The sequence below is a fragment of the Drosophila navojoa genome, chromosome 2 (genome assembly GCF_054131105.1).
Source record: "Drosophila navojoa isolate 15081-1374.11 chromosome 2, UAZ_NAV_1.0, whole genome shotgun sequence".
Lineage (NCBI taxonomy): Eukaryota > Metazoa > Arthropoda > Insecta > Diptera > Drosophilidae > Drosophila > Drosophila navojoa.
Window position 1 is genome coordinate 1,414,903 of NC_142890.1, and position 20,200 is coordinate 1,435,102.

The 20,200-nt window shown below is 36.6% G+C and overlaps 2 protein-coding genes across 9 annotated transcripts in view; one reads left to right on the forward strand and one right to left on the reverse strand.

The window, feature by feature from the left end:
* Calx (sodium/calcium exchanger 3) overlaps positions 1-20,200 on the reverse strand; it is a 55,896-nt gene that overhangs the window by 13,185 nt on the left and 22,511 nt on the right. The gene's annotated exons all lie outside the window — the stretch shown is intronic.
* On the forward strand, positions 12,138-12,838 carry LOC149092036 (uncharacterized). Its single transcript, XM_089256504.1, has 3 exons — positions 12,138-12,236; positions 12,294-12,611; positions 12,673-12,838. Exons 1-3 carry the CDS (start codon positions 12,171-12,173, stop codon positions 12,835-12,837), a joined length of 549 nt encoding a protein of 182 aa, XP_089112630.1. The 5' UTR covers positions 12,138-12,170; the 3' UTR covers position 12,838.

Below are 20,200 nucleotides of genomic sequence, written 5' to 3' on the forward strand. Positions count from 1 at the left end.
AAGGAACATCTTTTGACATTTAATCAACTGAGTTGGAATGAATGAGCGAAATTTTAATGAATGAATAAAAAGTTCGTATTAGAAATTTCATTATTGTCCTCCATTCTAGCTGCTCTCTCTCTCTCTCTCTCTCTCTCTCTCTCTCTCTCTCTCTCTCTCTCTCTACTGTATCTGTATCTGTATTTCTGTATCTGTATCTCTGTATCTGTATCTCTGTATCTGTATCTCTCTATCTGTATCTGTATATCTGTATCTGTATCTCTGTATCTGTATCTCTGTATCTGTATCTGTATCTCTGTATCTGTATCTCTGTATCTGTATCTCTGTATCTGTATCTCTGTATCTGTATCTCTGTATCTGTATCTCTGTATCTGTATCTCTGTATCTCTGTATCTGTATCTCTGTATCTGTATCTGTATCTCTGTATCTGTATCTGTATCTGCATCTCTGTATCTGTATCTCTGTATCTGTATCTCTGTATCTGTATCTCTGTATCTGTATCTCTGTATCTGTATCTCTGTATCTGTATCTCTGTATCTGTATCTCTGTATCTGTATCTGTATCTGTATCTGTATCTGTATCTGTATCTGTATCTCTGTATCTTTATCTCTGTATCTGTATCTGTATCTGTATCTCTGTATCTTTATATGTATCTCTGCATCTGTATCTCTGTATCTGTATCTCTGTATCTGTATCTCTGTATCTGTATCTCTGTATCTGTATCTGTATCTCTGTATCTGTATCTCTGTATCTGTATCTCTGTATCTGTATCTCTGTATCTGTATCTCTGTATCTGTATCTCTGTATCTGTATCTCTGTATCTGTATCTCTGTATCTGTATCTCTGTATCTGTATCTTTGTATCTGTATCTCTGTATCTGTATCTCTGTATCTGTATCTCTGTATCTGTATCTTTGTATCTGTATCTCTGTATCTGTATCTCTGTATCTGTATCTGTATCTCTGTATCTGTATCTGTATCTCTGTATCTGTATCTGTATCTCTGTATCTGTCTCTGTATCTCTGTATCTCTGTATCTGTATCTGTATCTCTGTATCTGTATCTGTATCTCTGTATCTGTATCTGTATCTCTGTATCTGTATCTGTATCTCTGTATCTGTATCTGTATCTGTATCTCTGTATCTGTATCTCTGTATCTGTATCTCTGTATCTGTATCTGTATCTCTGTATCTGTATCTCTGTATCTGTATCTCTGTATCTGTATCTTTGTATCTGTATCTCTGTATCTGTATCTCTGTATCTGTATCTTTGTATCTGTATCTCTGTATCTGTATCTCTGTATCTGTATCTCTGTATCTGTATCTCTGTATCTTTATCTCTGTATCTGTATCTGTATCTGTATCTCTGTATCTTTATATGTATCTCTGCATCTGTATCTCTGTATCTGTATCCGTATATGTATCCGAATCTTTATCTATCCGCATCTACACATTCTCTCTCTCTCTCTCTCTCTTCTTACCACTCTCCCACTTTCACTTTTCCGCTCTTCAACTACCCCAATTACCTTAACCGTTTATAGTCCCCTGGCAATACACACTTAAAGCATACGCAATCGTTCACTATTCCCCAAATAAACTGCGCGTGCAAAGAGGGAAAATTCAATTTGCAGCCACGCACAACACAACAGCACAACAACAACAATAACAACAGTGGTCAATGCTCAATGCGGATTGCTGAATACTTTAAAATAAAATTACAGTAAAATACAGCAATTTGCATGACAATGGGAGCGTAAGGCCCAAGTGCCAGACTCTGGTTCAAACTGACCAGCGCCAGACCATGCAATGTCTAACTTTTGCCCTTACTCACACACACTCACGCGCACACGCACACAAATTGTATTTTTTATTATTTTTTCTGGTTTTGGGGAAGGACGCTTGTGGTTTATCATATAATCGAATCAAGTTTGCTTTTTGTGGCAGAAACGTTGGCGAAATGAACTAAGTGGAGGACCAAGTGGAAGCTAGTTTTTATCACAAATTGATTTCAACTTTGATATGGCAGCGATTGTAATTTCATTTTTTTACATATGGATATATGATAGACAGGAGAGAGAGAGAGAGAGAGAGAGCGAGATAGAGAGTACGAAGTGAATAAAATGTAATAATGAATATTAAACTATAGAGCACAATAAAATATCTAGCATATAGAGTATAGAGTCTGTACTATCTCGTATTCCATACGATATACATACATCTGTAGATAAACAAATGTGTACACATGAAAATGCTGATTCAACAAAATTTAAATGAATTTTCCGCCTCGACTGTCGCCAAGTGATAAAAGAAAAATGGCAAAGCATCTCGATAGACTCCACTGATTGAGTGTGGAAATTGCATAGCCTGGCTGCTGACAGGACATGCCAGCCACCGGATATACACGTAGACGTCGCTTCGCAGCACCTGTCGATTGCCCATGCTGTGCATTCAATTTGGTTCCGCTCCGGGCGTGTGTGTGTGTGTGTGTGTGTGTGAGGCGAAGCGATTTCTATCTGATGCATACATACATACATTTTGTATATTGAATGAAACGGACACACGATAACTAGATACAAATCTGCGTTCGAATTCCAAGTTTTGTGTGCCCTTCAAAGTAGGCCTAGCATGCATGTTGCTGCTGCCAGCCAACAGGTGGCGCTAGCAGCGCCTGTCAAGTAGGCTATACACTTGAGCTAGATCAATAAGTGTAGGGCTGACTGGCACACACACACACTTGCACACTTATAGACACTCACACACACACACACACACACGCACAGTATGCAAATTGTTGTTGTTGTTGTTGCCAGAACAGAGCACTGAGAAGTGCCTCTCGCTAGCACTTGGCCCGGGCATTCCCAGTTAACAAATGTGATTTGCACTCAACAACAGCTTGGGCGGCAGTCAGTGCTAGGGGGACGTGGCATGGGCAAATGAATGCGTTTGCCATTAGCAAGTGTTTTGCAGACAGTACAAGAATATTGCAGTCATTATTATTATTGCTGTTGTTGCTGCTGTTGTTGTTGTTGTTGTTGCTGCTGCTGACAGCATTTAAGTGCAGAGTTCAACAAGAACGTCAATTTTATAAATTGAAAATGTAATTGTGTTGATTTTTTCAAGTCAATCAGCAAGGCATCGCCGGCTGCTCGGTCGCTCGGTCGCTCGGTCGCTCGCTCGTTCAATCATGTATTGACACAGCCCGCCCACACTCATTGAAAATTCATGGAAAATTTCACGTAATTGAGCACCTGCCTCATGTTGTCCGTGGGACAGCTTGAATTGTTTCTGCCAAGCATTGGCTAGATAGCGAAATTGTTGTAATCCAAGCGCATAGAATAATTTAAACGTTTATTTTTTGTATAGAACGAACGCAATTGCAGTGTGTCCAATGCGGAGGACTTGGAGGACTTGTACAGTTATATAATAATCCCTTTTCTGGGCACAGGTCAGATTTTAAATAGTTAATAATATTGATGTTGTCGATTAGACTTGGGAAATGCGAGTTCTCAAGGGAATTTGTGGAAATTCTTTAGAAATAAAATTACAAGAATTAAGAATCGATTATAAATTATATAAGTATTTATATAAACTTATTAATTGACTTAAAATTAAATGTAAAGTATAATATAAGTTAGCTTATATATTATATATTAATTTTTTAATAATATAGTTAACACAATATTATTATATTAATTAAAGTCAAAGATCTATAAACTATATATTCATATGCATATAAACTTAAATTTTAATAATATTCAATAATAAATTAAAAACCTATCAAATTCCCATTCCATTTACCCCTATGCCCGCCTAACTATCCGATAGCGTAATTAGTCATTAGTCATTGCGCATTGGCACATTAGCACCCGCATTGCATATGATGATAGCAAAAAAAAAACGAACTAAATGTTATCTAGATTAAAGCTTAAACGAACGAGAAAAAAAACTAGTTAAATATTTACGCGATGAAAACAGAGATAAGCAGTGAATGCTTGTTTAACAAATTGAGCGTGATTGAAAGCAGCTTGGAGGGAGAGAGAGAGAGCGAGAAACTGAGAGAGAGGCAGACATAGTGAGTTAGAACGAGCTGGAGGAGTTGGATATAAATTATATTTGCTGGGGCGCAAATGAACACTAATTATCGAGACAGATAACGAATGCGAAGCACATGACACGACATGGAAATCGAGCAAACACAAATGTTGGATGTTTAACTAAATGCGGGTGGAAATACACGCACACACACACTAACATACCATCTATGTGGTTAGCTGTCAAGCTGTAATTAAAATATTCTTTATAAGTCACATGTAGCAAAGCCATCAGCGGCTAATGAGCTGTGGCTGAGCGAGTAATGAAGATAACTGAATTAACAACAGCCAGAGCTGGCAGCCCACATATGCACATACATATGTATGTATATGTCTGACTGACTGTGGCTTGGTCTAAGACATGCAGCACAGACATGCACAGCATTGTAAATGCATGCATTTAAATATTGATTGCGAACTTGGCTTGGCTTAGTTACCTTAGACAGGGCAGAGTTGGTTCTACAGCCAGTTTAACTGCTTGAGTTTCCATATTGTTAACAAATATTGACAGAGGCAAGCTAAGAGAGAGCTGATGAACTAGATAAACTGTTGCGTAGACTGAAGATAGTTTAAAGATATGCAAGACTGCGCTCTAGAAGGAAGTGCCCAACTAGCTTGAGATAGGCTAACCACAAAGATGGACTGCAGATCCTTGGACCTTGAATTAGCTCCATTCTAGCTTCAACAATTTAGCGAATAAGTAAAGAATAACATTGAGAATAACTAAAATTGATTTTCACAAGTCAAAAATAGCTTAATTTGTTGCTCATGTTGACATGCGTATTAAATGAAATTTCTGTCTCTAATAACAGCGAAAAGTGCCCTAGGATAGACGTAGGTAGGAGGAGCACACACAAAATACATTTAAGCTTCCTTCACAAGCAAATACAATGATATGGCTCGTTTGGTGCGTGTATAAATATTTATGCGGCCCACTGTTTCAACATTGAGTGTGCATAAAGGCAGCGCAGCATTGCGTATGAATAATGAATTTCTAATTAAATAATTATTCTTTAACCCGGCGGCATTTGGTCGCTGGCATTAAATGAACGGAAATTATGGAAATCGCTCGGGCCGGTCGGCCAATTGCCAATCGCCACTGGCATCGTCAACGCGGCCATAATTAGCTACTTATTGAGTTGTAATTGCGAAAGTTTAGCCAACTGCAGCAGAGCTCCGTTGCTCGATTGCATAGAGCGAGGCATTCATTAGCGTCGCTCGCCTTTGCGCCATTAAAGTTCGCAAAGTTTCTGCATTCAGCTCAGGCTTTGTTCTGTTTAGTTTTTTTTTCTTTCTTTTTTAGAGCTCGCCAAGGAATAGCACAAAAGCCAAGTGGGGAATACAACAACAATAAATTAAAAGCCGAGCCAAGTCGCCCACTTAAGAACAGTCGAGGCCCCTCCCCAAGGATCGGCCATTGTGTGCACTTGGCCTGAAAATAAAATGCAAAATAAAACAATCACAAAATAAAGAAAATAGAAGCGAAGAAAGCGCCGCGTTTTCCAGCAATGGACTGGAAATATTTATTATTGAAGTTCGCGTGTGCCTCGAACAGCCGCGAATCTCGGCCAACACACAAATGTCCCCACGATGAGCGATTTGTTAACAGCTTTGCTTTCACTTTTTATTACCAAGAGCCATTCTAAGGCCATTTAAATTAAATCTAAAGCTTGTGCTTCATTTATGATTGTTTTGCTCACTTAGTTTTATGCCTTTGCAACTTTCGCTTGTTGCCATAAATTCCGAATTGAGTGGCCCAAACGATGTCAGACTTAAGAGCTCGAGCAGCTTTGGCATTCCACTCTGACATCAGGCATATCAAAGCAAAATATTTGGAATTGGCTGGCACTAAATACCATTTGAAGCTTGCTTACGAATGTTTAATATATTTATGCAAATACTCGAAAAAAATCAAATAAAATTTTCAGTTTGCACAGCTTTTAATGAAACACTCAAACAAACGGTAAACTTGTTCATAATAAAATATATGAAATTTTCCATTAAATATGCAATTGCTCACATTGACTTGGCTATGCTTAAATTTCCTAAAATTCACATCAAATTCATAAGAAAAGCTAATGGAGTATTTCAATATTTCTTTTCTCAATATTTCAGCATTTTCCCCAAGCAGCTTTGAGTGTTGCGTATACGCACTGTACGCTATTTTCAAAGCTATAATATATATAGCTATATTTCTATTATTATTTCTAATTTCAGTGCTTGTGGTGGAAAAATCTCTTTGTATTATCTCTTGATATCCCAAAGCAGACAGTAGACTTGTAGAAATTTGGGCATGCTCATCTAATTTTAAATACGCAGCGTTAAGTATATATAAATATGTATATATATCTATACATATATAGGTTTAACGTTGCGTATATTTATATACATATGTATATACAGGTGTGTTTATGAAATGAAATTTTCAATAAACGAGAAGAGCATTAAAACTAGCAAATATTTTATATTGATATGGATTATATGATTCAGACGATGGCAAATATGTTTCAGACTGCTCGATCGTCTAGCCAAATATCTCTTAAATATTACGTATACGTACGCAAGTTCGTTGACTTAAAAATCTGAAACGCGCTGCGCATAAAATCTCCCGCTCTTGCGGCCACTATTTATCATAATGATGTCGTAAATCAAGTCCACGAACTGCTTAGCTAATGAAGGACTTTGGGTCGTAATTTCTGTTTCACTTGCAGTTTAAGTTTAATTGTGCGCACATGGCCAGCAATAATTAAGTTTTAGCTAACCGAGAGCAGCGCCGAGTCGTAATGGCGACGTGGGCTGCTCACCTGAACAAGGACATTACGTCCTTAGCCAGATCAAAGCAGGCAGCGCTGTCAGTTAGCTAACATTACAGAGGGAATGAGAATGAGAATCCGAATCAGAATCAAGAGCTAAATCAAAATCAGCTGTCAAAGGCGCGGCAGGTGACACACACACACACATGCATACACCCACAAGCTGAGTCAGCATGTGTGTGTGTGTGTGTGTGTGACCTTTGACATTGAAGCTGCCTTTTATCATGCGCGTCCTTTGTCGCTGTGAGTGACATGTTTTGCCGGGGCGACCACAAAACAGCCAGCAGTTTATTAAGTTGTATGTGACAGCATAAATCAGTGCCACAACACAGCATGCGCCACAAAGTGTTGCCCGGCGCAGAGCTCGGCGAGAGTTGTTTGATTTATTGCAACTGGCAGAAGCATCAGCATTCATATGCCACACACGCCACATGCCACACATGCCACACATGCCACACATGCCACATGCCATGCGCTATTCGCCAGAAGCCAGATGCCACTTGCAACATCGCAAATCAACTACTTTTTATTTACAAGTGTAAGCCAAAGTGTGACAATTGAGAGTGAACGACTAGAATATATCCTATCCTATATTTTAGTTATCTATTCTATATAGGAATATATACATTTTTTTCTCTGAGAACTGCTCTTAAGATCTATCTTAGTCCGTGTACGCCTACAAATAATAATCAATCACTACCATAGTGAATAAAATCGATATTTATCGATATAATCAATGTGACAGATATATTTTTATACTTTACTTTCACTATAAATCTACAGATAATATTCTGATCAATAATAAATATCCCAACTTTCAGTTTCATAGCTTTAAGAAACATTGACATCGATTTTTATCGATAACAACCAAATTGATTGCTGCTTAGCTCCACATTTTCTAGTTTTTATCTGAGCAAGCATAATTTCAATCAAGAAACAATATATGTATATCATATAGTCCATATCAAAAACAATAGTTATCGATATCTTTTGCTTAAAATACAAGCTAATAAGCAAAAGCCTTACATACACATACATTTTGGCTTCAGCTTGTTATCCACATCGGATATATATGTATTTATATCCTTTGGCTTTAATATGCTTCTCTTAGCTTGGCTTCTTCTCTCTCTCTCTCTTTGGACCATTTTTAATTTGTATGCAGGGCAAAGCAGCAAATTAATTTACCGTTGCTAAAGTTAAACAAAGTCCAAGTGTTGGCCATTTGTTAAATTGTTTGAGCAACTCAACAAGTTCGCTCGGTAATTATGTTCGGCGTTCAACTCATTAAGGTACAAAAATGCTGTGCTCCGATAACCCCTCAGCGAAAAACCCTTTTTTGCTTTTTTTGGGCAACGGCGCAACAGTTGCCCGATTGTTGCTCGCTCTCCGATTTCCATGCGGATGCTGACTCTCGACATGTTGAGCCACACTCGGCCTCCCGCTCGGCGCTTGATGTCATAATAACAAGAGGCAGCAGCAAGATAAATATAAACAAGACTGACTGAAAGGTAGCTCAAGAACAGGCCGGGCTGGGCTGGGCTGGACTGGGCGGTGCGGTTTGGCCCGCAGCTAAGCAGCACACACACTTCAATATCTTTTCGCAACAATCAACCTAACGACATCATGATAAACACAGGCAACAGCGAAACCCGCAAGAACAAGACAAACAACAACAACAACAACAACCAATTGACATTGAAAAGGTTGCGCCACAAGGGAACAGACGAATTTGCTTTGCTGCCTGTTGTTGAAACAGTCTCTGCTAATTTATACAGTCCCCAGAAAGAATAACAAAAAATTGATATACGAATGAGCAAAGAATCAACTAACCTTAGCCTGAGCCTTAGCCTGAGTCATGCTGCCAAGCAGAAATTATGAGAATTTTCAACTTTTTGCATATTTCAATAAAAGTCAAAATCATTTTTAGCTACAACTTTTATGCGCAGCTGAAATTTTTAAATTCAATTCATAATTTCAGGCAATTTTTCGACTTGATTGATTGACTGACAATGAATCAAAACTTGATAAAGTCAGCAACTTTTTAAGCCTTTTAAATTTTGCAACATAATTAGTAAATTAATAATGATTACGAAAATGCCAGTTTCTATTATGACTGATTGGGTAATGAATTGATGACTAGTATGAATTACTGTCGTTGATTGAAGTATTGTTATGCTAATGGTTACAGCATAAAAATAGCTGTAAGAGCTTTATAAATAAATCGCTCTTATCTATGAAAAGTTTGAGTCATAAATGTGATGAAAACAATTCATATTTATCTTAAGATTGACAACGATTGACGGAGTGAAACTAATCGTTGTATTCAATAATATATTTAATATTACGAAATACTTTATGGATTGATTGATTGGTTGACGTAGCTCAAAATGTAACCCCATCATTTCATAACTTGATTGATGAAAGATTAAAGTAGTGTGCAAGCAGAAAAGTTTACAGTTGCGTCCTTTAAAGAACCCCCCTTAGCTTAGTCTGAATCACGTCCAAGGCAATTCAATCCACCCATATATGAAAATGTTGAACCAATTTGTAGCGTTGGCAAACACCAAATCAAATTAGTTAATTAAGTTGACCCATTTCAGCAACGGAGATTTTATTTTTATGACAAATTTCATGTTGTGGCAGAGGAGCAAAAGCTGTTTGCTGCTTCTGCCGCTGACCACATGCTGAAATTTAATTATAGAGCAGCAACAAGAAAAAGAAATAGGGGAATCGAACGACAAATGGGCATTGAAAGCTATGCAAATTTGAGACTCTTTAACAGTTCGTTTAGTTGCTGCAGAAGAAGTGCGCTTAATATTCAACTGATGTCTATTTGTAATTCCCAGCTCGTATTGCCCATATGGCGCAGGTGGAGCAATCGAATTGCCATGAGAACTGGGCAACATTGGCCTAGTTAGGCTGAGGCATTCCACTTTTTTCTTAGCATGCTATTGTCTTTGTTGTTGTTTACATAGATGGGGTGTATAGATGGGGTGTATAGATGGGGTATACAGTAAGCACACACACACAGACACACAGACACGCACGCATGCGGCTCACTTGCCTAGTTGTCAGTCAGTTAAACAGTTGGCACATTCCCCAGCGAATCGCCCTCGGCTGCAGGATATGCTACTTGTTAGGCAAAAGCCGCACATGCCGCAAAACACACAACATACATGACTGCACACACACACACATACACACAGTCACACATATATATACATATATACTGTGCTGCTTACATGCTGATTTGATGTGGATAACTTGTAAGTTGTCTTGGATTTGTAAAAAGCGCCATGTTGCGGCTGCCTTTTTGAGCGAAAGCATATTGTATATACAGACAGACACACATGCACATATACATACATACACATAAATAATATATAGATAGACAGCATAAATTTCAATTTTAGATTATGTGTGCTTAATAAAATATTTGTGCTCATGTGCTCGAAGCATGGCAATCCCGCATAGCTTACTAGTTCAGCCTCATATTATGTTTCCCTTTTTCTTTGTTTTGATTTATGCACACATAAATATACATAGTATATACATACATGTACATCGGCTACATTCGGCATCTTCCCTGGGGAGGAGCCAGCAGAGAAAAGCACAAACTCGTGTGGCCAGCTCACCTTGCGGCTGGCCTCTAAGCCACATAGACTGCCCCCCCAAAATTGGTCTAATTAACAAATGCCAAAGCCAGAAAACTCTCTGAAAGTTTGTCTGTGTTGTTGTTGTTGCTCACGTAAATCCCAATTAATTGTATTTAAACTTGGCCACTCGCTGGCTCTGGCACTGGGCAGCCGAAGCACGCACTTTGCTAAGCAAAATTGTGTTGCCTACTTTCAGGAGCCGACAAAAATAATCTATATAAGCAATATATCCATATGTATAAGAGCACTAATATTCCATAAAATTGACCTTCTTCTCCAGTGGAGATATGCAACACTGATAGATAATGATAGATAATTTGTTGGCTGATTAGCCTATGCAGACATCGAAATATCTCTATTAAGCACAATTTAAATAGCTACTGAACCATAACATTTTTGAATATTTAGAATATTCAATGACCATATCGAACAGTCACTTAATGTACATAACTATGAATAGTTAATCATTTGGAAAGGCTGTCGCCTAGGCTGAGAGCTGCCAGTCGGCGGACGGATTATTAGACAAATATGATAATACTACATAGGGTATATACGAAAAGAACACAGCATCCGTGTTGGATGGAGCGCACAGAAAGGCTGATTGGACTACTCAGAAATCAAAACATGTTCACTTCAGTCATAATGTTGACTCTGTAATCGATTGAGCTATCACTACATAGGCTAAAAAAACAATCAATATTATCTAGATCAACACATTGATTCCACCATGGCTGAAGGCAATCAAATACCTTGAAACACATCGCCAAGCGAACTGTTCAAAATGGGTCTGCTATGGAGTTGAGCAGTCCATATAGAAACTACTACTACTATAGAGCTAATAGACTTGACATACAATATATGTATATGTATATATCATATATGTATATTTCATATTTACTGTTAAAGGACTAAACGAGAACGTCGAGATGCGTAAGACATGGACATATCCTCTGATATTCACAATGTGGATAGTTTTATAACTAAAGTCCAAAATAAGTGAAACTCATCTCTATGGCTTCTAGCAATTTTATCTTATCAAAATAGATTGGTTTGTTCACAACAAAAAACAGTTATCGACAGACTTTTATATAGCAGTTGATGAAGGTAATATGAAGACTACTTAAAGTAGTTACCAATCTGTGTCTTTCTAATTTTATTTGATACAATTTCAACATTAAATCATATTTAAAGTTTAAATATCTCAAGATCATAGACAACTAAAAATTAAATAAAAATAAAAAAAATTCGAACTTCTAATTCGGATGAATGCTGCGACTTCGTACACTATACTATGATCATATACTTAAAGTGAGAGCGAACGAGAGAGATATAGAATGTTGGAAAGCACCAATCAGCAGATTATCTAGAATTCATTGATTGAATCATTGGTATAAACCAATAAGTAATACAAGAATACCAGTCTATTCAAATACCAGTCGGGATAATTAAAAAGATCATCAAGCGTGTCGAACGCGTAAAGATTGATCTGATATTACATTAAAGAGGCCAGAGGCATGATCGTCGCCATCAAGTTTAAAGTAGAACGCAGTTTGCTACTACAATGAAGTATATAAGTGATATTCAGTTTTAATCAGCTGAACGAACGAGTCGCAATGCGGAAAGTTTTTGTGATTCTTGTAATGGTCATACTGTGGCTAGTTTCAATATTGCATCCCAATGTGAGTCCATCACTCATCCTAATTAAGAATTCGATCATTTTTCATTTTATTTTACAGAATGCGGCGCATCTTAAATTTACAAATGTGCGCTGCCCCGTTTACAACAAAAGCTGGATCAAAGTAAACGTTTGTCGGTTGAAGGCAATAAGTCGTAACAGGACCGTATTTAATTTCAATGCTACCGTTTTATATCCAACGTATCAGATATCGATAAACGCTCAGTTTCTGAAGAAGGCCAATGGCTACAAGCCCTGGCTGTATAACACATCCGTGGACATTTGTCAGTTTTTCAGAAAACCGTACAATCCATTGGTTATTATATTCGTTAAAGCTATACGGGACTACACAAACCTCAACCACAGCTGCCCCTATATGGTGAGTCTGAGAACCAAATATATGTGCATACTCATGTAATAATACAAATTATTCATTTAAGGGCCCCCAAATTGCTAAGGAACTTTATATACCGTATAAAAGCTTGGGAGTGCCGTTTCCGACCGGAGACTATCTTGTTAAAATAGATTGGTTTTTTCATCATAAATTGCAAATATCAACTGATTTTTACGCTTCGGTTGACGAAGGTATTATGAATTCAAAATGAAATAGTGTGAAAAGCTATCAATAAAATCTTATTGTATGTAAACATACATCCACACGCGCCTATAATCACTCGTTCTGCTAACTATTAACTGCGCAACTGAAACTTTCAGAATCATAATGTGTGTATATTCCAAAGCATAGGTCTGTAGTACTTGAAATAAGATTAATAAAAGAAAAAAAATCGGTGTATGCATTAAATGTATAAGCGCAGTATATCTGGAATCTAATAGTACTCAAATTATGCTTCGTAAACAAATTCAATATATCGATTATTTTTTATCAAAAATAAATCGGATGAGTTATCGAAAAAATATGTTAAGCTCAAAAGCCGTATGGTATACATACACGGGTGCACATACATGCAAAATTTTAGAATTCAAAAATAATGTTTAATTCAGTCGTAACGTTAAAATTCAATTGAATGAATAATAGGTAGAAACCAATCAGTATTGTCTCTATTTAAACTATTAAAAAACCAGTCGGGTCATATTAAAATGATCATCAAGCGTATCGAACGGGTAAAGATTGATCTGGTATTACATTAAAGATCCCAGAGGCATGACTACCACCGTCAAGTTTTTAATAGAACCTAGTATGATACTACAGTGGAGTGTATTAGTAATATTCAGTTTTAATCAGTTGAACGAACGAGTCGCAATGCGGAAAGTTTTTGTGTTTCTTGTAATGGTCATACTGTGGCTAGTTTCAATATTGCATCTCAATGTGAGTCCATCACTCATCCTAATTAAGAATTCGATCATTTTTCATTTTATTTTACAGAATGCTGCGCAATTTAAATTTACGAATGTGCGCTGCCCCGTTTACAACGAAAGCTGGATCAAAGTAAACGTTTGTCGGTTGAAGGCAATAAGTCGTGACAGGACAACGTTTAATTTTAATGGTACCGTTTTACATCCAACGTATCAGATATCGATAAACGCTCAGTTTCTGAAGAAGGCCAATGGCTACAAGCCCTGGCTGTATAACACATCCGTGGACTTTTGCCGGTTTCTTAAAAAACCGTATAATCCAATAATTATAGTATTCGTAAGAGCTGTACGGGACTACACAAACTTCAACCACACCTGCCCCTATGTGGTGAGTCTGAGAACCAAATATACTTGCATGTAATAATACAAATTATTCATTTAAGGGCAACCAAGTTATTAGCGAACTTCATATACCGTATAAGAAGTTGGGAATGGCGTTTCCAACTGGAGACTATCTTATCAAAATAGATTGGTTATTTCACCTCCGAAAACAATTGTCAACAGATATTTACTTCTCGGTTGACGAAGGTATTTTGAATACAAGGGAAACCAATATCAAAGGTTAATCTTAAGCAATCGATTTAAAAGAAGTGTTTATACCGTTTAAATGTTCTGTTTCGATACACTTTATTGGTTTTAAATTGCTTTTATTATATATATTTTGTACAATGACCGGGGTCAAAATCAATTGAATACAATTTATATATTTATTGAACCATATATAAACATAAAGTGAACACAAATTGTTCTGGAAATAGTTAATTGACACATTGATTCATCCAATCACCGTAATCGTAGAACCGGTGCAAATTCTAAAGGAAGCAAAATGATATAAGCTTTTTCAAAACCAGAGTTGATATCTGACAAGATCTCAGGAAATGTTATAATCGAACAGTAGCAATAAATTAAAATATTTTTATTTACATTTTTTTTGTTAGCATGCATGAATGAATACACTGAATACTTCAAATAATATTCTATATAATATTCTATAAAATCTATATGCCTGATTGCAGTTTAAATATGTCCTCATATTGAAATCTAAACAGTTGAACGAGAAACTCACAATGCGGAAGACTTTTATAATTCTTGTGCTGTGTACTTCACTCTGAAAGTTCTATTTTGATAAATCCTAACTTAAATTTCAAGAATGCTTCGGATATGACAAACATGGATTCCGATTAACGTTTGTAGATTGAAGGCAATGAGTCGTAAAAAGACTGGTCTTTATTTAAATCTCACACTTCTGTATCCATCAAATATGATTGAGGCAAACATTCAACTTCTAAAAGATGGCTATAAGCCCTGGCTTTACAACATTTCTGTGGACTGGTGTCGGTTTGTCGAAAAGCCTTATAATCCAATTGCTATAGCGATTTTACAAGGTATACGGGAATTTGGCAACTTCTATCATCAGTGTCCGTATGTGGGTAAGCTTGACGCTTAATTATATTAAGCGATATACATATATATTACAATACTTATTAGGGCCACCAAATTATAGACAAACTTGGAACGGATGCTAAGTTTGTAATACCTTATCCAACTGGGGAATACCTACACAAAGTAGACGTATTCTTTTATCATAAAAAACAAGTATACTTTAAAGTCGACGAAGGTATTCTGAATTCAAGATAAAATGTCTAATATGAATGAAGTTTCTGAAATGATGCCATATTTATACTTTAGCACGAGCTCTGCTGACGGTGCAGGTAGAGTCGGCTGAAAGCAACCGACGATACTCGCGAGGTCATTAAGTTTTAAGAATAGGTTTAGAATAGGTCAAATTGAGACTTGCAAGTGTCTCAGATATCGTTCTTTTATTTGGAAGAAGACTTATCGAAAAAATGAGGCATTAAAGAGGCAGATATTTTATCCATTTTTGACGACTTTTCTTTCACCTCTCCTAACTCTCCCTCTCCGTCACACTCTCTCTTCGGCTCACTCTCTAGCTATATCAAAAATAAATGACATGTAACGTCAGTAAATATTGAGATAGATAGATAAACATATATAAAAACTTAATAATACATTAAAAGCAATTAAGCGTATGGAATGGATCCTCATGAGTATATTAAAATGGTATTAGCTGTGAACAATTTTAAAAATGATTTTTATTAATAGCAATACAGTCAAGTGAGCAAGTCGAAATGCGGAAAGTTCTCATAATATTGGGGATATTCAAAGTGTGGCTTGCTTTAATATTAAGTCCCAATGTGAGTACATCATTTATCATTGTTTCGAAATTCGATATACCCCAAGTCTATTTTATAGAATGCTGCGCATATTAAATTAACAAATGTGCGCTGCCCCGTTTACAACGAAAGCTGGATCAAACTAAACGTTTGTCGGTTGAAAGCACTAAGTCGTAACAGGACCGTATTTAATTTTAATGCTACCGTTTTATATCCAACGTATCAGATATCGATAAACGGACAGCTTCTGAAGAAGGCCAATGGCTACAAGCCCTGGCTTTTTAATACATCCGTAGACTTTTGTCGGTTTCTCAAAAAACCGTATAATCCAATAATTATACTATTCGTAAAAGTTATACGGGACTTCACAAACTTCAACCACACCTGCCCCTACGTGGTGAGTTTGGAATCCAAATACATATGTGCTTATTTATATTTTAATGGAAGCTATTCACTTAAGGGCCACCAAATTGTTAGCGAACTTTATGTGCCGTATGAAAGCTTGGGATTGCCGTTTCCAACCGGAGAATATCTTCTTAAAATAGATTGGTTTTTTCATCATAAATTGCAAATGTCAACTGATTTTTACGCCGCGATTGACGAAGGTATTATGAATTCGAAATGAAATAGTGAGGAAAGCTATCAACAAAATCTTATTGTATGTACACATACATACACATAAATACACACGCACGTATAAGCACAGCTCTGTAGTACTTGAAATAAGTTTAATAAAAGAAAAAAAAAACGGTGTATGCATTAAATGTATAAACGCAGTATATCTGGAATCAAATAGTACTCAAATTATGCTTCATAAACAAAATCACATGCAAAATTTTAGAATTCAAAAATAATGTTTAACTCAGTCGCAACGTTAAAATTCGATTGAATGAATTGTAGGTAGAAACCAATCAGTATTGTCTCTATTTAATACTATTAAAAAACTAGTCGGGTCATATTAACCAGATCATCAAGCGTATCGAACGGGTGAAGATTGATCTGGTATTACATTAAAGAGCCCAGAGGCATGACTACCACCGTCAAGTTTTTAATAGCACGAATTATGATATTACAGTGGAGAGTATAAGTAATATTCAGTTTTAATCAATTGAACGAACGAGTCGCAATGCGGAAAGTTTTTGTGATTCTTGTAATGGTCAAACTGTGGCTAGTTTTAATAATAAGTCCCAATGTGAGTACATCTATCACTCATCCCAATTAAAAATTCCATAATCCACAAGTCTATTTTACAGAATGCTGCGCATATTAAATTGACTAATGTACGCTACCACAATTACAACGAAAGCTGGATCAAAGTAAACGTTTTTCGGTTGAAGGCAATAAGTCGTGACAGGACCGTATTTAATTTTAATGCTACCGTTTTATATCCAACGTATCAGATATCGATAAACGGTCAGCTTCTGAAGAAGGCCAATGGCTACAAGCCCTGGCTGTATAACACATCCGTGGATATTTGTCAGTTTCTCAAAAGACCGTATAATCCATTGGTTATTATATTCGTAAAAGCTATACGGGACTTCACAAACTTCAACCACAGCTGCCCCTACGTGGTGAGTCTGAGAAGCAAATATATGTGCATACTCATGTAATAAAACAAATTATTCATTTAAGGGCCAACAAATTGCTAGGGATGTTTACATACCGTATGAAAGCTTGAGATTGCCGTTTCCAACCGGAGAATATCTTCTTAAAATAGATTGGTTTTTTCATCATAAAATGCAAATATCAACTGATTTTTACGCCTCGGTTGACGAAGGTATTATGAATTCAAAATGAAGTCGTGTCAAAATTTCATTTTACAAACTGTACTAGTTCAATTTAATCATATAATAGCATTTTTCGTACTGTACAAAATAAAGATTTGCTATAGAATATTGAAAGCAGGTGGATGACTGGAATATGAGTCATAATAGTAGGACTTTTCGTCGTTAGTGTAACTGTGATTATATTCTTAATAATACCCTAAATCATCTGCCGTACTGTAAACCTATTTTATAAGCACGTGGAAATCTATAAATTTATATCGTTTCCGCGACAGCAATTAATAATTTAATAGGCCTATGAAAATGACAACACTTTACATTTGATCTTTGATGGCAATACAAACCATAGGGCAATACATGAAGTATATCATGATGGATCCCATGCAGACCAGAATATTATCATGATTATTTATTGAATATTTATATGAAATATATATATATATGTTCTAAATGAGGACGACGAGTTGAGTCGGTAAGTGCGATAAATCTTGGCCAATTACGGCTGTTAGATATTATGCATGTTATGTGGAATATGATCATTTACAGAGTAGATGTTTTTTGTGAGTTATGGGCCATTTTTGCAATGTTGCAAGTACCGAAACTTAAAGCGCTCATATATAACTCAATGTAAAAGCGCTTGGCTGCCGTTCATCGTTAGCATTTGACGCAGATTATACAAATTTATGCAACACTGTTGGCACTTTCATTCCATCATGCTCCTCCCCACCTGCCCGTCCCCTGCTCTGCTTGGGGCTCTGCCACCATTTCTGTTTGGCATTACACTGCTGACTGCTGTTTTTTACGAGAGCTGACGCAATGGCGGTTTCTGCTACTCCCACTCCTGCTCCCACTCCTGCTCCTACTCCTGCTGCTGCTGCTGTTGCGCATTTCCGGCCCCTCAAGCTTTGCGCTCCGTGTTGTTGGGCGCTGGGGAGTTAGTTAACAGTTGCCAGTGGCAGTGGCAAAAAGTCGACTAACCGACATGAAGAGCACCGCCCGACTGCCCAGAACAGCATTTGATTTTCATTAAAAAACTCGGAAATTTGACTTTGAGCGACTTAGAAATACCTAAAATCTATTTATAAAACTGATCCTCAAGAAGAGAAATAAATCGAATTAGTTAAATTCCATTAAAATTATTAAAGTATATACTCTGATAACTCATTCTATATGTATATGAGGATATATTTAAAAAAAAATGTATTAGCTAAAACATAGTTATATACATACATATATACAAAATGTCTGCACCTTAGATCTGATCCACTGAAAATTTTGTTCCCCTTACCTATGTTACCCCCTTTTAGACACCTTCAATGGGTTCATGCTATATAAAGGAAGCAAAGTTATTATGGACAGTCCAGCTCCCTATAGTAAGTGGTCAGGCCACACACAGTCACAAAAACAACAACAACAACAACGACGTGGAAAACTTCAAAGCAGATTTTCTCACAAAATTTCAATTTGTTTTTCGTTTTTGTTGCTCAACAAAAATTTGCATTTATATTTGAGATTTGAGACTGCGATTAATTAAGTGTAAAATGCATTCATTTTATGTTGGACAACGAGCTATTTACTCTAATTGCATTCATTTTGCCACTGGGACCAAAGTTTTTGCTACCTGGGCACACACGTCGTATACGTAACACGACAAACACACCCCAGAGAAGGGAGCTTGCTGGGCGGAGTCGGAGTACTTTTGCTCCTGTTGGAGCTCTTAATGCCAAAATAGGCTTATATATTATAAATAGACATACTGAAACGTGATCGACTAACAGATACTCTGTAAGAAAACAATCGTACAAGAAATCGATATGGATATATGCTTTAGGTACAGTTACGTTTACCACTCTAGTCAGCATATTAAGTAAATATGATTGCCTAACAGATACTCTGTAAAAATATTTTTGTAAGCTATACTATTGTCTGAATGCAAAGGATTTGCATAAAGTTGGCCTTGCACGACGTAGTTACAATTATATTTAAAATCATAATCAATTGTGATAGATCAAAATATACCCTGCAATATACAATTATAAAAGCAACCTTTGTATACTTATATACACAGTTAACTGCACACTACATCGAATGGAAAATCAATTGAGGCAAAGTAAAATTGTTACCGACCACCAGATACCCTGGAGGAGATTATTCAGAAATTTAAGACGAATTCTAAATATTTGTATTGCTTAGAGACAATATCTTAACACAATATCCCCTTAGTAGGCAACAGTTGATGGTGAACGACTGTCAGATACCCTATAAGAAGTAATTCACTCTTTGTTAGTGATGAAAGTCTTTCTTGAAGACATTCTTTGGCTCTCTAGAGATATGTTGCATTTTATGATACAAATTTTATAAAATGTTCGGTATCATTAATTTAATTTAATGTGACTTTATCGTATATCCCATGCATAGCTTTAGATAGACTTAAATGTAGGCTAGCTAAGATTGCATGAAGTAAATAGGGCAAATTTAATATACTCCATTTTTCAACCTGCCTTCTATAGGGTATATGAGCAACCGAATGCGCAGTAAGCCCTGCCAACTTGAGTGGCTGTAACTGCTTGGTGATAGCGTCCAGGGAATACGCCGGAAATAAAAGAGAAAGACCT

Excerpts from the sequence above, each read along its gene's own strand:
- LOC149092036 (XM_089256504.1), top strand. The coding sequence starts at position 12,171 with ATGCGGAAAGTTTTTGTGATTCTTGTAATGGTCATACTGTGGCTAGTT. Across the intron at positions 12,237-12,293 it reads TTTCAATATTGCATCCCAAT|AATGCGGCGCATCTTAAATT; the intron begins GTGAGTCCATCA and ends TTTATTTTACAG. Across the intron at positions 12,612-12,672 it reads ACCACAGCTGCCCCTATATG|GGCCCCCAAATTGCTAAGGA; the intron begins GTGAGTCTGAGA and ends TATTCATTTAAG.